The sequence below is a fragment of the Acipenser ruthenus genome, chromosome 11 (genome assembly GCF_902713425.1).
Source record: "Acipenser ruthenus chromosome 11, fAciRut3.2 maternal haplotype, whole genome shotgun sequence".
In the NCBI taxonomy this organism is placed as follows: domain Eukaryota; kingdom Metazoa; phylum Chordata; class Actinopteri; order Acipenseriformes; family Acipenseridae; genus Acipenser; species Acipenser ruthenus.
The window spans coordinates 35,848,145-35,867,223 of record NC_081199.1 but is presented as its reverse complement, the minus strand read 5'-3'; the positions used below and the strand labels follow the sequence as shown (position 1 = coordinate 35,867,223).

At 35.3% G+C, this 19,079-nt stretch overlaps 1 protein-coding gene across 2 annotated transcripts in view; it reads right to left on the bottom strand.

The window, feature by feature from the left end:
• Positions 1 to 19,079, bottom strand: part of LOC117426516 (thrombospondin type-1 domain-containing protein 7B-like) — a 144,357-nt gene that overhangs the window by 34,461 nt on the left and 90,817 nt on the right. For both annotated transcript variants that reach the window (XM_034044162.3, XM_059033829.1), the window contains exons 11-14: positions 17,945 to 18,060; positions 16,632 to 16,764; positions 14,314 to 14,417; positions 4,269 to 4,460 (exon numbers count right to left, since the gene is read on the bottom strand). In XM_034044162.3, coding sequence (XP_033900053.3) covers positions 4,269 to 4,460; positions 14,314 to 14,417; positions 16,632 to 16,764; positions 17,945 to 18,060 — 545 coding nt within the window. The remainder of the gene's footprint in view (positions 1 to 4,268; positions 4,461 to 14,313; positions 14,418 to 16,631; positions 16,765 to 17,944; positions 18,061 to 19,079) is intronic.

Here is a 19,079-nt window from a genome sequence, read left to right as displayed (position 1 = left end):
AGTTCATAGAATATATGTTGATGAGTTTAAGTATTTGACCTTGGCCACATGATAAAGAGCCTCCACAGCATGCATATTGCTCATAGCATGTGGACATTTATAAAATGGCCATTTTAAAAGTCCATGTTAAGCACAACAACACAATTGAAGTGAAGGTGTGCACTGAGGTGGTTGGCTCCTCATTGTGCTATTAGAGGTGTGAGCTGTAAGCCTTGACACACAGGATCAATTGGGAGTCAATACCTGCCGTTGTATTATCAATGGTGCCGCTGGCACATTGTTTTACAGAACTTTTGTAATTAAGTTCATGTTTTTTTTTTTTTTTTTTTTTTTTAACATCTGAGGTAGCAACCCTATATGAACAGTATTACATCATTGTGAATGAGTTGGGCCTTGCAAGCAGCTCAATTAGCTCAAAACGATAAAGCACCCTAGATTTTAACTATGGATCAGATTTTTTTTTATTATTATTTTTTATTTTTTTTGTTTTGCTATACTTCAACTGACCCATCGTGAATGTTCTATACTGAGTATCAAAATAAACTTATCACTATTATAACACATTTATTTTCGAGAAAAAAAGGTATATAAATGATGGACATTGATGAAATGTTTTTGGTTTCTTTTTTAATTACTCGATCATTCATCCTTGACCATGACATGCTTGAGTGACTATGACTGAAGCATATGCACTTAATCACCTAATTAGTGAGACAGTTGATTGGACACTGGATATGGAGTGAGTTCAGCTGTTGAATTGCAAGCTTGAATAAAAGCAATAAAGAAAATCACAGAAAAAAAAACCAATATGCCACGCCTGTCAAGAGAGCAGCGCCTTCGTGCAATCAGCATGTTGGAGGCTGGACTAGGGCAGCATACTGTGGCTCGCCGTCTTGGATGCTCACAGCCAGCAATTTCAAACCTGGCGAGACGGTAAACCAGACACACTCTGCCAATGACAGGCCACGAACTGGGAGTTGTGTGGCTTCTAGGGCTCGTAGATCACTGAACAGGCAGATGCTTATCCAGGCACTACACGAGGAATGGGGCAGGATTCCACAAGACAGCATCCGAAACCTGGTGCAAAGCATGCGGCGCAGATGAAATGCTTGTATTGCTTCCAATGCTGGCCACACACGCTACTAGCCTGTGACTTTCACAGTAAAATGTCAATTGTTAATCAGCACAATAAAAAATCACTGCACCTCAGTTTTCATTTTCATCATTTTTCAATCACATTTAGTGAATTTTATCCAAATATAAGTGATAAGTTTCTTTTCATGCTCAGTATACAATACTGTAACATAAAAGATGACAGAGCAGTCACTGACAGCACTTCCACAAATAACTCCTGACTCTGCAGGCTATTTTTTTTCTCTTCAGCTTGGCCCATGCTGGGGAGGCCAACCAAATCCAATTACTCTAATGATCTGAAAAATGAATATATTTCACACTGTAAAGATCACTGTTTGTGAGGCAATTACCGTCCTCTTTCCAGACTTCAGTTAGCAACACTTTACCAATTAGTGAGTTCAATTATTTATTCAGTATTATCAGAGTATTTACAAAAAAAAAATACATAAATAAATGAATAAATAAGTGACAGATCAAATAAAAAATGTTAAATGTTCTGACTGCTTATATATTGCAATATATTTTGTATTTAAAGTTAAAGTTGGGGCTTGTTTTGAAAGTTAAAAACTCCCACTTTAATGTATTTTCTATGTCTAAGTAATAAAACATGTTTTCGTGCCAAAACAGGTTATTAAAAGGTTATTTATAAGACTTCTGTCTCAGTATCCACAACCCAAACGGCTTAATGTTCAGAATGTGTGATTCTGGATTGGATATGAATAAAGATTTTGATGAGAGTTTGAGTAAACAGCATCTATATGTGGAGGATCTGTGTAGTTTCAACAGTTGGTATCTGTTGATATCACATCTAGTATCAAAGCAGTTCAAACTGATACAGCATGACTGTAGTTTTTAAAACAGATGCATTATTTATTGTTACTGCCTCCTGTGCTGGTTTTATCCACAAATACATTTTTCAACATAAACATGATTGTTTTTTATATATATTACTGAAACCAAAGTCTCCTGGATACATTCTTATGCTTTCAGTTAAAATCAGAGATGGCATACCCCTGGGGTATATTCAGATTAAAAGTCCAAGAGCATGTTTCGTTTTGACTACAGTTGTGCAGGAAAGACGGTGTGGTCATATCAGAAGTGGGTGGCGACAACCCAGATTCTGTGTAAAATGTTCCGTTGGTCAGAATTAAGTTTTGCACAATTTCCAGGTTTTTGGCCACACCCACTTTTGATGTGACCACCTCTATTTCCAAATCTGAATCCTGTAAAACCCTAGTAATACGGGTTAATATTTTATTTGTATTTTTTTAAATTTAGAGTGATCAATTATTATTTTTATTTATTTTTCCCCCATTTATTTTTCCCCCATAATGTCCAATTATGTGTTTTCTCCTCACAGCAGCAAATCCCCACACAGCACAGACATTCTGAGGGCGTGTGAGCGTTCTCCAATCTCACAAGCCTAAAGCCAGAATCGCTTTTACGCTGAGCAATCTAGAGCAGAGGTGGGCGGGCTACCGATCCCAGAGAACAGAGATCAGCAATGCTTTTTATCCACTCTGAATGTGCTCTGTGTCTGGCCTGTAGAGTTCGCTGTTGCACAATGAGGAGAAGGAATCCCTGCTGGTTTCCCATCCCACACACCGAGTGCGTCAGAGCCAATGTGACACCCCCTTCGGAGTCCCCAGCAAAGTTCGGCCTCTTTGCACAGCCTGGACGCAAACTAGGGCTGTCCAAGCTGTGTGACTCATTCTATGCTCCCAGCGGCAGTGCTTTAACTGGATGAGCCACTCGGGGACCCCACTATATCGAGGATACTGATGTGACTTCCTAATTAAGGACTTTCAGGTCAAGAGTTCTCAGTTTGTACTTATGCAGAGGAATTTGTTTGTTTTACACATATCAAGAATGATGTCATAACGTTTCATAATTCATATATGTCATTGACAGGAGAATGTTCAAAATGTAATTCAAATGATTGAATCAGGTGAAAATTACTAAAAGATTTAAACAAACAAAATTAAAGCAGAAAAGTAAAAAAAAATAAACAGTGTGAATGCAGGAATGAATGCAGGAATGAATGTAGCAATTCCTTTAGAAGCAATGTGGGAACATGTTCTAACACTCCCATAGCGGCTTCAGGGAAAGCTCTGTAATCTGTTTATCCAAATCGTTTACAGCAGGCAATCTGTAAATATGGAAATTATGTTCTCACTTTGCTTAGAACAACAAGGACTGCTGACAGATTCAGGTTGAGCAAAATGCACATGTCTGAGGTCAAGCCAAGACTTAGTCAACTGAAGACAGGCCACTCAGTCTTTAGCTGAAGTTTTGTGAAAAGAAACTATTGCATGTCTTAATTTAGGATTATATAGTATATTTCATTATACATGAGTCCTTCTGGTATTTTCCACAACAGGTGGTTTAATGACCACCATAAACATTAACACCAATAAGGACAATAACACACACAAAAAAATGACCTACTAATTTAATCTGCAGATTTTTTCAGAAGACCAAATATACTCTAAATAACTCTGTAAATGTAGAACAGGTGTTGATGGATGGAACACATATTATATAAGCAATCTGTTCCAAGACTGCTCAGCTTTTTTTTTTTTACAATGAGTGCCTAAAATAAGAGCGCTTCAAAAAATGTGTCTTTTGAGCACTTGTGCGGTGGAAATGTGATGTGCTTTTGTACTATGCACAAGGAGCATATGCTAATAAGAACACCCATGGCATTCTCCTGTGAATGGAGAAAGAACTAAGAAAGATTCAAACTTAGGTTTCAGAGAAGAAGTAGCTTTAAGCTACGTCTCATAAACAATGATTGTATAGGCCAGGAAACATCAACAGGTTTACTAATGATATCTCTAAAGAATTGAACTAAAGCTTAAAGCCATGAAAATATAGTCAATCTAATGCCTTGCAGTAAACTACACCGTATTAGAACTGAAAACACAGACATAAAAGATGTGCTCAATCAATCCTCCACAACAAGGGGAGAACATTCAACACACATAAACATTCATATCCTGGAAGGCTTTAAAATAACTCTGAATACAAATTTGAAATGCCAATGCATGAGTGACCACGGCTTCTTCATAGTCAAGGTTAACCAGGTTAAATTATTCATTAGTAAACATGAGTAAAGTTTTTTTTTTTTTTACCTGTAAGAGATCGTTTTCTGCTGCGTGTGACTCCACACCCTGTACATGAAGTAAACTTAGACCAGGTGGTGAACGTGCAGTCGTCTTTGCAGGGTACCTTGCACCTCTTTGCCATGGAGGGCATGGGACCAGCCCTCTGAAGGCACTCAGTCATGTCTGCTGTCTCATCATCGTCTCTAAGGCATGTTACAACTGGAGGGGATAAAATAGAAAAGAATCTAATCATAAACAAACAAACAAAAAAAAGAAATGTCTACTGGTCTTTCTCTTCTCATTTTTGTTTATATCAGTGGTATCATGAATCAAAATATTGCAGATGTGTCCTATATAAAATCTGCTAGTATTGTCTGAAATGTACTGTTAATGCATTAACTGTGTGTTTTTTGTTTCTGACCTCAAAAGGTTTGAAGAGCACCAAACTCTACTCCCTGCAAAAGGGCATTATAACATTCCCAAGATAAGATGACCACGAAGGCTGAGAAAAACTGAATGTCATACATGTGTGTATTAAAAGCTTAATCATCACCAATGAGAAGAAAAAGGCAATTCTCGCCTGTTGAAGCAAAGCTCTTTGTGCAATTAACAGGGATAGTGACATAAGAGAATAATGCATTTTGTGAAATGCCTTTACCCTGCATATTCCAACCGAGGCAAAATACTAAAATGGTTTAAAAGTCAATGAGCAGATTGCTGTGTGCACTGTCTTCCAGAAGCAATGCTTTTATGATGATTATGATTTATTCAGAGTTTGGAATTAGCTGGTATATCATGTGATGTACACAGTAACCTGAAGGCAACTCACATACCCAGTCAGTAGTCTTACGTATCCAAACTAACGGTGAATGACAATGGTAGCTACTTATATGTAAATATATCTGAATTAATCAATTCAAGACCTACAACAGAAAAAGCAAGCCCTACAGCCCAAAGAATGTCTTCACTTTTTATAATAAAGCACATTCATCTTTGTTCATTTTTTTTAGAACATTAACATGAACAGCATGAACAATAAATGAAGATAAACTAGAAAGCAACCTAAACTGCAGGCTATTCAAAATGTCTCAAAGAGCCTTAATAATCATATATATAAAGCAGAAGAAGAGTGCCTTTACATTTAAATACTACATATTTACTGACACACATACAGTAAATACAGCCCAGGGTATCCAGCAGACTTTCGAAATTAGCCTAGTTTTCTATCCATATCTGAGGATTTTTGATTAGTAAAATTAATTTCAATCCATTGTAACACTCTCTTTAACTTCTAGTTTTTCTCTGTTTATCAGCTCATCTGGAAGAACAAGATTCCATTTTAATTACTATATCACTATCCTAATAGATGCTTTTAAAAGGTTCCAAATAACAAAACAACAAGTGCGATGAAGATAATATCTAACTGACATTATGCAGTCTTAGCATTAAACAATTGCACACATTTATCATAGTTTCGGTATTTGGTAGTCTTTAAGACATTTTAAGGATAGCACTACCTTATTCACATTTAAAGTTATTTTGCTCATAATCTAGAAAATAGAAATCATCTTCAAAACAAGTTGTGATTGTTATTACTGCTTGTACAATTTTTTTATTGACTGTCAGTAGTAGAGTATCCAGCAGATATAACAGTTGGTTAGCAATCCATTTAGAAATCCTTCATAGGCTCACCTTAGACTTCTACCACTTAAATTCAGGATATTATGACTACAAGTAGGGATGGTTAGTAAAGCATATCTGTAGAACACCACTTGCTGGTAAACTTGATTTTTACAAAAAAAATCTCATTATACAGTTGTTGGCTCATACTTGGAGTGGATTGGAGACAGAAATACAGCGCAAAGGATCACAGATCAAAACTAATATTACACTAACATACCCAAGGATTTTAAAAAAGTTTACCAAAGTTACAAAGTTACAAAGTTCACAAAGAGATAAAAGGAAGAAAAAAAACATTTATGGTGATGGTTAAAGCAAAGACTTGAATTCATATCAGCTCAGGCACAGTACATCCCCTCCCCTATGTAACTCCTATTCCCAACGGTATTATATAAACAACACCATGTTGTGATTAATCTTATTTGCATGTTCTTCATGATTGTTGAACTTCTGTGTTAAAAATACTCTCTGTGCTGTGATGTGTACAGTGACTTCACTGGGTTTGCAGAATGTATTTTAAAGCACCATTTCCACTGAGATTCATTAGCTATACCTTTGCCTCTTGAAAGAGACAGCTTCCAAAATATCTTATGTAAATGAGAATGTAGGATGATGCATGGTGGTTCAGACTTTTTAGTCTAATGTCTTGTAGCTTTAAATGCTCATGTTTGCATTAAACATTTTAATTTGTTTTCTGTTTTGGAGAATATGGGGCCAAATGTTGAAGTTAATGTTAATGTTGTTAGATATAGCAGTACTTTATTGAGAGTCTTATGTTTTACTGGTTCTCTATTTCACCACATGGTTCAATGTTTTCAGATTTAAAAAAGAACTGACGTGGTATTGTAAACTGAATCAAATCTTATCCCCAAAATCATTAACATTAAACAAGGGCTGATATGTTGTTAAAACATTTGAAATATTTTAAAAATCAATGATACTCTTTATCTAGATTTACTGGCATGTCAGGATAAGAACAAGGTGGCAATGAAGTCGAATATATTTTATATTGAGAGAACTTGGTAGAAGCCTTGAAGCTGACAAATTGCCTTTATTTCCAGCACTGTCATACATCATGTTGGTAAAGTAGAAATGAAAAGTAGATTTTGTGTAAAGAGATTTTTTTCTTCTTCTTTTTATTATTATTATTATTATTATTATTATTATTATTATTATTATTATTATTATTATTATTATTATTATTAGCAGACACCCTTACAGTTGTATACAAAAAATACATTATAAAAAAATAATTACAAAAATTACAGTATAATTAAGAGCAAGATACAAAATAAAAATTACAATCCTAATAAGAGCAAATACAAAACACAGTACGATTTGATATCGGGGCAGTTCAAGAGCAGATAACAGTGTTGATAGTTACATCAGGGTTAGATACAAGTGCAAATACAAAATACTACAGATTGGGTTATAATGTTTTTATTTTTATTATTCATAATTTAGTCATGCACAATTGATGTTTGCTCTGAAATAAGCTACTCCATGGGGATTTAAGTACCTTGATAACACAGCACAGGCTGTTGTGATGAATCATTGATCCAAAAACATGCATTTTACACATCTTATTGATTTTTAATTGACTTTTAAATGTCATCCTCCACCAAAATGTGCTGAGTTTTACAATGAGGCTGTCGAGGCAGCTCAGAGCTACCTGAAAGCATTGCCAAAATGCTGCATGTATGCTATGGGGGATATGCTTATCTATTGTACTGATTTGGCACTCCTGATGGGCTAGGCTAGGCTATCAGTAGGCACAGCTACCCCCCATTCAAAACTGTTTATGTCTAATGTCTATGTCACTGAACTATCAATCTAACGTCTAATAAAGCCTCAAAGATGGACACATTTAAAGGAGGTTTCAAGTGAAATATGAGAATGTTAAATGGTAGTTTAAAATGGAAAAACTGGAAAAGGTTAATCAGCAGACTAGATTCTTCTTGAATGTAGTACTTCATAAAATAAATTAATGAAGTGTGTATTAAAAATTCACACTTGTGTGACCTTTTTCACACACTGACAAAGAATATCCTTTTAAGATGGCAACATTTTTTAAAAGAATGGGATTTATTGAAGTTAATGCAAGATTCATCCATTTCATTTGACAATTATTTTAAATAATAGTAAAATGACGTGGTAGAATAGAGGTCACTGTAAGAATGTCAGACAATTGTACTAAAATAGTCAGATTTAATGACAATAATGGGGTTTCCATGCAGATCAATTTACACGTAAAATGGCGATGCGCGTGCACTTCAGTCCGTTTCATCAGTATCTGCCACATCCCTTTCAAGCGCCCACTACCCATATTTGCCCAGGCGTGGTGCTGAATGCTTCCTCAGCAGCTGTCAGCTGTCCAGACGGGTAGGATTTCTAAGCCAGGGTAGTATATGCAAAAGCACCTGATCCCCTATATGCTGTATTGCCTGAATGAAAGGGATATATTACGTTATATATAGAACGTCTCCGCCGGTTTTCAGCCATGGTGATCTGCAATACCTGTTGGTCAGTTTCATTTTATACCTCCGAGTTCATTTTTAAGTAATGAGTCATAAGATAAATAAGTTGAAACAGTATTCACTACTAATGACATGACACCCCACTAATGATATCTGATAAACAATTTGGGCAAGAGCACTAAAGAACATTATTAACCAACATACTGTGAAATAACCATTATCATTGTGCATTTTCATGAAGATAAGCTCTATTGTTTACTGTATATACTGTACATGGACATGGATTCTTATAGAGAGTAGACCAAACTTCACAATGATGATTTACCCACCCTGTAGGGCAATGCATACAAATTGTAAAGATAATAAGCCATATAAGAATTATTAGGGTGGAGCGCAATTTTAAAGGTCAAGAGTTTTGAATGATGACTAGGGGACTGAATGAGATCTGAAGGTATGCAGTAGACAGTGGGGCTCACTACAATATACTATAACAATGTGTGAGAAAATAATTGTAAATTCTCATTCTCACTAAAGTTGAATAAAGTAATGTCGATGTATACGCAAAGTCTAGGGAATGCTTTATTTGAATACATTTCAAAATGGATTGTTTTCATATATAATTCATGTAACACCCTACATAACACATTTAGAGGTCTGAAGAAACTATGATTGTATTTTGCTTATGCATCAAATGTGTTATCTACTGCACAGCATGTGTAAGCGATTGTATTTTACCTAGTGCATACATGCATAAATAAATTGTTGAGCTTTCAAACACATAAACTCTTTTCAAATACAGAATGCACACATTGCCTCAAACTAAAAATGTGGCCGCTGTTGCTTAAATAAATTGAAATGTTTTAGGTTGGTGTGGCAGTGTGGCAGGACGAAAGCCCTGCCAAGGCACAGGTATATGTGTGTGTGGGGAATATTGGGTGGCAGGGAGGGAGTTAAAATCCTCCCTGCAAAAACACATGGGAATTTATACAGGTGTATAAATAGGGTGATCACGGGTGCTAGTTAGTAAGGATAGGATTGATGTTGGTTTTAGAGGTGGAGGGGGAGGGTCGGGTTCTGTGTTCCTTGTTCCGTGTTCCCTGTTGTGTTGGGTTGTATTTACGTCCGTGTCCGTGTTTGTATTTATTTACGTTTGGTGAGTTTTTGTTAAACCTGTTTATTTTGGCCACTGTGCCTTTTGTTTTGTTCCTGTGTTTTGTTTATTGTTTTATTATTTAATTAAATGTGTGCATTCACAATTTACCTGCAACTTCTGTGTCTGAGTCTCCCTTCCTGATATAAACACTATTGCCAGTGACACTGTCCTGTCACAGTTGGGTTAAAATATAGTATATTTCATTTCTGTATAGGAAATCATTTTTGAGTGTTACCAGAATAAACAGAAAGAGCATACATGTATGAAATTACCCAGTATAATTTACACTTAAAAATAAAGACTCTTACAATACTAATGCAGGAGTTATTTCAATTCCATGACAGCTGTAGCTGTGTGTGCCATTTTACCAGAGATGGCAATTAACTTAAAACATTCACTTGCAAAACTGAAAAAGCTTACTAATTTTCCACGGAGCTACAGTAAGCCCTATCTGCCATTTATCTGTACTCACAATCAAACCATAAATACAGATTTGCAACTTGTAATGTATTTCTTTTTTCTAAAATGAAGCTTATGCACCAATTACCACAATAATGGCTCTGCTGCTAGCTTTATAAGAAGTGCCCTGTATCTTTGTGGGCTGATAGCAATGGCATTTTGATTTGAAGAGGCTGTTATCCATTTTTATTGCAATTATCTTTCTTCCCATCACCACTCTAACATATTCCTTTGTATTCTTTACTTTCTGAATCATTAACATTCTATTCTCCCTATCTAGAAATCTGAGAGGGATCATCTTTAACAATGCCATTTTTATTTTTTTTAAAGCGTCAGTACTCGTTAATGCTTACTATTACAGAAATGACAGATGGCTTCAGCAAGTCTTTAGGTTAACAAGTATATTACTTAGCATTAACTTTTGATCACAGATAAGGGGAAAGCATTTCCCTTCCAGCATTACAATAGAGCCGGCCCTCAGTTTACAAATCCAATAGAGTATCAAGTATTATTATTATTGTTATTATTATGAATTAGTCATTTAGCAGACGTTTTTATCCAAAGTGACTTACAGAGACTAGGGGCTGAACTATGCATCAACAATGCTGCTGCAGAGTCATTTACAATAGGACCTCAGTTTTACAACTCATCTGAAGGACGGATCACTTGGTTAAGTGACTTGCTAAGGGTCACACACAGTGAGTCTGTGGCTGAGCTGGGATTTGAACCGTGAACCTCCTGGTATCATTCTTCTAAATTACTGAATAAATATTAGGACTTGGTAATGTAGATTCTAGTACTTTGATATGTAAGTATTGTGTTAAACAGGTATTAAGACCCAAATAAAATGAGACACATTCACTGTATTTTCAACACACTTACAGTATGTGCTGTTTAATATAGACAGTATTCTAAAAGTATTAATGTAATTAGTAAGCTGATTATTACATCCAATTACATTAAAATAAAGAGCACATATTTAAGAAATAGTCTAAAAATAATATTACAAGTTCATTTACAGCAGAACTTCATTCATTGCATGAATCAGATTGTATTAATCATTTGAGACAGGTCACAGCAACCTGATCTTCGGATTAAAAGTCATCCAATTCCTACACCCAAGACCACATTATTATGAATAAATAAATTAAATTATTATTAATAATAATAATAATAATAATAATAATAATAATAATAATAATAATAATAATAATAATAATAATAATAATATGTGGCTGATAATCAAGCCCATAGCTTAAATGATTCATTTATTTCTGATTTGGTAACTTTATTGGGTGCATTATGGAAAAATCATAATAATGACAATTTAAGCTCTGAGAATCTGGCTTGATGTCTTTAAAACTTAAAAAATGAGTTCCTCTGTCCCCTGAGACCAAATGAAAATTGTAACTAAACCACTGTTCCATCATGGAAAAGATCCTCTTTTTGCTACAATTACATTTAAAGGCTTGAAATATTACTTGAAGGAGCAGAGAAGGAAGAGACACTAAGTTTTGGTAAGTGAGATGAATTAATCAAAGTTGGTTCTTTACAAATAGTGAGTTAAAGGCATCAGCCGTGCTTTTGAGTGTATACTGTTCCATCATATGTGTTGAACTGCCTACCCAGTCAATATCTTTTGACAGCCATGCCCAATTGTACAGGTCTAATTAATTACTAGAGGTGCACCAATCCCTTCATAATCATATTTAACTATAATATTGTAAAGTGATTAATATTATGCTTACTTAGTAAACTTGAAATCTCTGTCAACCACTGAATTCCAGTAAGATATGAGGAGTTTCTGTTTTGTAACTTTTTTATACACTTACGCAAATGTTCAGTTCCAGGATGTTTCCACATAACGAGCCCCATTCCAATATTTATTCCATCTTCCAGTTTTATTCCATCTTAACTTACAGTAGTGTCAGTTTATGCACAATTCAACTCAGAGTGAATTGTAACTGAGATACACAGCATTGGATGTAAATGGTCCAAAAAGAGTCTCTTCAAATCAACACATTAAGATATCACTGCTACACCAAGCTCATTATCAAACTTAATTTGAGGTTTATAAATCACAACAGACTGGGGCTACATAACTTAGCGCTACGCAAAGTTCTCTTAAAATAAGTTACATTTGACAGTACAATATTACTGTAATTGTAGCATGTGAAATTCAACGGACTTATACGGCTTTTTTAGAAATTACAAACCATACCTAACTCTTCCAATACTGTGGAAAATATAGTATAAAGGCACAAAGGTTTGTATACTGCAGGACACTGGAAATACTGAATTAGTTACAGTTGGGTTATCTTTCAGTAAAATTATTTAGTGTTGAAAGAGTTACAGTAAATTAATACAAGATTGTATTTATTTTTGGTTTCACAGCATCATTTTTATATTTCAGTTGGAGATCTTTAAAAGCCTTCTGGTCTGCTCTTCACTTACTGAATCATTTCCCGCAATGTGGGGCTCTCAATCATGTCCTATACTGTGCTCACACCATCTGCTGACACAGCATGCATTTTCAGCATACACAGTTGATGATGGTCTGCATTTCAATTCAAAATGGAACACTTAAATTGCTGCATCACATTTCCATTGTATTAATCCTAGCAAAATAACCGTGTTTAATGTTTTGATAATTTAACTGTGTTGGTGTTTTATTTTTTATTTTTTATGTAATAGTTATGAAAAAATAAATTTGTATGAACTGGCATCATGACATCCAAAGATGTCAGCTCTTTACTGGTATGCACAATGCCTGAAACAAATCTCATTAAATGAAAAGAAGTCTAGCATTATATCAAATTATGGTACCAGGAAATAAGCTCTAAGCAGGGATCTTGTGAACTGTAAAAAAGAATGTATATTTTCTAATTAATATTTCCTCTTTTTTATCTGAATTGGGTTTTGGTAAAACCTATGGCCTTTTATCCCTGTTGCTCACTGCATTTCCTGCCTCATAGGCATCTAGGGGATATCTATTCTAAAACAACTCATCTATCCATGAATTAATACAGTGAAGCATTAACAGTCATCCTAATGAGGAGGGGAAATCTTGTATTCAGGCATTTAACTTTGAAAGCAGTAAAGCTTTTGCATGTTAAAATAAAATGAAAAGCTTTTTTTCATCAAAGTCACTGAAGAGCACTTGATGTTGAGGCAATTTCCTCACAGTCTTGACAGTCTCTGGTAAATTACTTGTATTAATAAAAACTGAAAATTACAGAGCAGAAACCAGTGGGTTTCTTTGTGCCAAAATGCAGCCATGACTAGAAATAACATGCTTATTACTTTGTCTATGAGTCTTCACAAATGGTAACTTGATTTTGAAAAAAAAAAAAAAAAATTAAATGTGACTAGTTTCTTCATAAATAATTTTATTAATCATTTGACAGTTTCCCAATGACCCGATCTTCTTGTAGATGACAAATTGAAATTCAGTTTTAGTTCTAGACACGATTGAAAAATAATCATTCTTGTCAAAACATTGGTCACCGGGGGTTTGCAAACTATATAAAACAAGACAGCTGCCAAGAGAAATATGCTGTGTGACGGTAATGTCAGACTAGAGAGTACATGTTAAGGTCATGTTTATATTAACGTAAAAATATACTGGTGCAGCCTCCACTTGTTAGAAAAATGTTTACAAGAACAAAGAACAAAGAAAAATGCACAAAAATTTTAAAATAACAACAATAGAAAAGTTGCCATTCTGTTGGCAAAACTGTTTATGCCCAGTCCAGAGTTTCAGCACCACTCTTTACAGTGTAGGATTGGACAGCTCCTTTTCAGCACAGCTAGTGGTCATGTTGTATGAGATCCCGGTTCAAAAGTGACTGACTCTCTGCTTACAACCATTTACAGCCCCTTAATTCCTGTATAGAAGAGACTTCTCCAGTAAAGGCCAGATAACTCCTTCCTACAGTACCTCACACCATTGCACATTTTGCCCTGGGAATCAATTCTAATTCTAATCTTTCCAAACCAACACCAGGTTTTAGGATACACTGCTACATTGTTCTCAATACATAATTCTTAGACTGAAGGCTTCTTACTGTTGAAATCAAAACCAATAAGAGGTTAACGACACTTTGAGGATATTGTGTAAATGTGGCTCATTAGCTGTGAAATCACAGCGAGCAAATTCATCACAGGCAACATGGAAGCAGGAGAGCATATAAAACAAACAAGCTTGCTGAAACCTCAGGTGGCAAGCTGAAGGAGGGTTGAAGTGAAATATACTTATAAAAGCAACATTAATACAGATACACAAAGTCTTTGCACACCTTACCTCTTGTCTCTAAGCCTTGTCCACATGCCTCCCCAGCACCTATAATGCCTATTCTGACTGAATCTGGTACAATCGTACACTGGTGCCACTTATGGGGCTTCCATCTGAAAAAATAATTCACATGTATGTTTAAGAATACATTGAGAACAGTATGTATTTTAACTGCAAAACTATCTGACTCAAAAAGACAGAACAGCTAGGAAAATAGTAAGAAAAGAGAATGGCTGTGTCTTATCACAACAATTGTAACTAGCAACTACCATAAAAACATTATATATATATACATATGTATTTGTGAATTATGGCATACAAGTGTACAGATTATATTTCCAGTGGATACTATGCGATTCTTTTTATTTTATGGATTTGTTTCATTTCACAAGTTAAAGTACATTGAGACTGAATATCTTGTTCACTAGAATATCCTGCAGCGGCAGCATCATACACTAAAACAAATCACACAAGTCAAGTAGGTTATTGTGGAAGGGCAGAATCCTTGCACATGTAAAAATTTATATTTTATTGAGTTGGCAGTAAAGGGTTAAGAAAACCCTCCCTGCCTACAACAAACATGTAAGAATGTGGTCAAGCTAAATTGGTTATTTATTGCCAATTTAGCTTGACAATGTGTGGTCCGTTGGTTAACGAAAAGGGCTTGTAATGAAGAGGTCCCCGGTTCAAATCCTGGCTCACTCACTGAATCACTGTGTGACTTTGAGCAAGGCATTTAACCTCCTTGTGCTCTGTCTTTCAGGTGAGACGTTGTTGTAAGTGACTCTGCAGCTGATCCATAGCTCACACACCTTAGTCTCTGTAAGTTGCCTTGGATAAAGGTGTCTGCTAAATAAACAAATAAAGAGCTGGGAGACAGCCAGCCTTGTACTCTGCTCTTGAGCCTAGTCATTGTAACAGCTGTTATTTCAGTGTGCACGTAACACCACTCTTATCTGCCTGTGTGGTAATAATATAAGACACAATACACTTTTTGTTGCAAGTGTTATTGTTATATTATTATTATTGTTGTAAGAGATACATTACAGTAGTTCATAGAGCTATATTAAAACATCACCACTGTGAGTACTGCAAATTAATATGTCAAAATAACCAAATCATTACCACAAACATCTCAACTTACAAACAAATACTAAGATGATGATGTTGTTCAAACAGAATTCTCGGATGACACTGTCTAAAGTAAAGCAATGGTCATTTGATAGATGTATTTTGCTGTCAAAAATAACTACACATGGTTAGTTGTCTTAGAGTATTTTTTAAATTATATATATATATATATATATATATATATATATATATATATATATATATATATATATATATAGGTAGTGGACAAAAAAATGGAAACACCTGGGTAAATGAGGGACACCAAGTATATTGAAAGCAAGGGCTTCCACAAAGGTGTGGCTCATGCGTTAATTAAGTCATGTATAAAAATGCTGGATAGGCCTGGTTGCATATAACTATGGCTAGCATGGCTACAAGAGGAGACCTCAGTGACTTTGAAAGAGGGGTGATTGTTGGGGCGCGTTCGGCAGGAGCTTCAGTGACCAAGACAGCTCAACTTGCTGATGTTTCACGAGCAACGGTGTCTAAGGTGATGCCAGCATGGAACTCCGAGGGAAAGACATCATCAGCAAAGAGCAACAGTGGGCGGAAGCGCATACTCCAGGATTGTGATATCTGTGCATTAATTTGAAGTTCAAGGCAAAACAGGCGAGCAACTGCAGATCAATTGACTGCAAATTTCAACCTGGGGCGCGAGCAGCCATTTTTATCAAAAACGGTCCACCGAGAACTCCACAGAGCGGGATACCATAGTGGCCCAATGCCCTATTAAGTGACTTTACATTGTTGTTTCCATTTTTTTGTCCACCATCTGTAGATGACCGTGATCTACTGAAATTTCCATTTCACAGATATGCTTTACTTCTATGGAGGTCTAGTCTGCTGATCATAACAGTGGCAGCTATAAATACAGCTACTGTTTAAATATTAATTTAAAGACAAAAACACACTTAATAGACCATCCACTGTTAGTGAAGTCCCCCTCTTGTAATTATTTAAACAGACTGTATTTAGGTACGCCAGTATTCAGATCAATTAAGCAGATACCACCATGTTTGTACTTGTACAAAGTTTGGTTCAACTCCTGTGGTGAAAATGTAGAAAACAGAGACTTTTATCAGTGTTTCTATGCATAGTAATGTTTAAGATTCCTAGTTGTGCTGTCATGTTATAGTATCGGTTGCCATTTTTTAAAATTACAATAGCGTATTTCTTGATTTTTAATTGTACATTACCTGTAAGTTGGACATATTGGAAGAGCTTCACACTCTCTCTCTTCATAAAGGGTGTCTGGACATTCGTGTCCCCCATGAGCAGAATTCTGGATGATAATCCTATAGCGGGACTGTTTAGTTGTAGTTGCGTTAGCTGAAAAACAAAAACATATTTAAGACCATTGTAATTCATGCCCATTTTAAATGTGAAATATGTATATTGAAGAAACAGGCTATGCTGATGGTAAATTTGACCTTAATTCAATTTGACCTTAATTCAGTAATTCACTGACCTATATATATATATATATATATATATATATATATATATATATATATATATATATATATATATATATATTAACTGAGTAAAGAAGGATATGGATGTAATTTACAGAAAGTAAACTACATTACATATATAGAGAAATTGTCCTCTCTGGTTTGAGTATGTATTTTGTTTCCTCTGATACATTTCTAAGCTTGCACTATATTGTTACTGTATGTGTCATATTCATTCTTCCTATTTCATGGTTCATGTTAAATCATACTGAAAGCTATATCACTGTTTTCAAACACAATTTATTTAATTTTTCTGACAGCAAGGCTCAATGAAAAGTCTTAGTTACCAAACAATGCAAATTAAACAATTAACAGTGCAATCACATCAGCAGCAGGCCCAATGAGGTAAAAATTGCATCTACTGCAAGTTTTAATTTGCAGTTACATTAAAACAGAAGCCGGTGTCAGCAAGGTAATGCTGTCATAAAATAATTTTCTATTACGTAATTAGCCACTTTAATTTACGCAATTTTGACACTTCCAGATCCAAGAAAATTCACAGGAGTAACAGGATGTTTCTGCTGGTAAAAAATACCTGTTCTGGACCTAGAAGATTCCAATTGCAATGCCAATCTGCGGTCTAAGATTAAACTTTGTTGAATTTTGGCCATGCAGGTGGTTAAACATGTGTTGGCTGTCCCACAAGTCAATTAAATCGAGAAAACAAGTTTATATCAGTGATATTAGCACAGACTATTAAGGATCACTGCTATACATGTCTTCAAGGTATGCATTGTTTAAATGTTCTAATTGTGTCCTGTATAAATATATTTACAATACAAATAAGTATTCCTTTGTCTACCGAACAGAAAAATGTAAATAGTAACACCAGGCACATTGAAAATAGTGTCCTTCATGAGTTATTTTATTCTCATATGGTTTCAAGTCCTGGTAGTCTTGGTTTACAAGTAACTGTTTTTTTTTTAGGATAATATAACTTAATTCTGATTTTATCAAGCAGCTCTTCAAAAGTCTCCATAACATAATTGTCGTACCTGGCTGACAAGTTGTAGGACAAGGTGTCCACTCACTAAAAGGGGTGACCATGCAGTCTTTCTTGCAAGGTAGCAAACAAGGGCGAATTGGATCTGGCCGAGTAGAATCTGGACACCTAAACTCAAAAAAAAAAAAGGCACTATTCATGTGAATCTGGAGACAGAAAATCGGTAAAAATGACCATTTTTACTGCTAAGCACACATTTGTAAAGGCAATAGAAATGTTGAGTGGGTGCATCAAGGCTTCGATGTCCCACAAGACAATTCATTAGCAGGTTTCTGAGTAAATTAAGATCAGTTATATTATTTTCTAATAAAGCTCTACTCCCTTATAAAGTAGAAAGTACCATAACAATTGACCTTCCATGCCCTGATTGGGGTGAACGTGATGATACTTCATTCCTCATTGAAACTGCCAGACATGCATCATCATGGTACAGTAAGCGTGCGTGACACTAGGCCAAGCTTTTATAAACAGCTAACTACATCAAGACAGATAAGAATAGTTTGATCTAATTGGCTTGAAATCTTGTCTGGTTTGAAACTGATGTTTGACTATCCTTAAAACCATTAACCTCTTTCCTTCAATATGAAAAGGATATATTGCCTCTATAAACCCCAGGGCCGCATACTGTTTCACAATCAATTTCAGGCTATGTGTAGCTCCCTTCACAATAAGATTTCACGGTATGGAGGGAGTTGAGGAAGTGGATAAATACTTTAACGTAATGGTTTTTACATCTGGGTTTAAATCTATCATTGTTGTAGTTGGTTAGGTCATCGTATTCATACCAGTAGTCATATTCTCGTCTGTCCCCGGCTACAGCTTGACTTACAATTCTTCATGTCCACCATGGCTGTCTGAGCTACAGTAATAGCTAAGTCCAACAGAAATATAAAACATCATATCTTTAAACCACTATAATAGGCTAGCAAAAACAACTGTAACCAAAGTCCTCAGAAGGCTGTAAATGTTTAGCAGGGTGTCTCACTAGGGGAAATGTTGAGTGAGTCTGAACGGTCTGGTGTCATTTGTGCTGTTCTCTCTAATTAGTAGATTCCCTCCATTTGGGATAATAAAGAAAAGTCATCACTGAGATTAAAACACATCTCAAATGTGCCACCAGTCACATT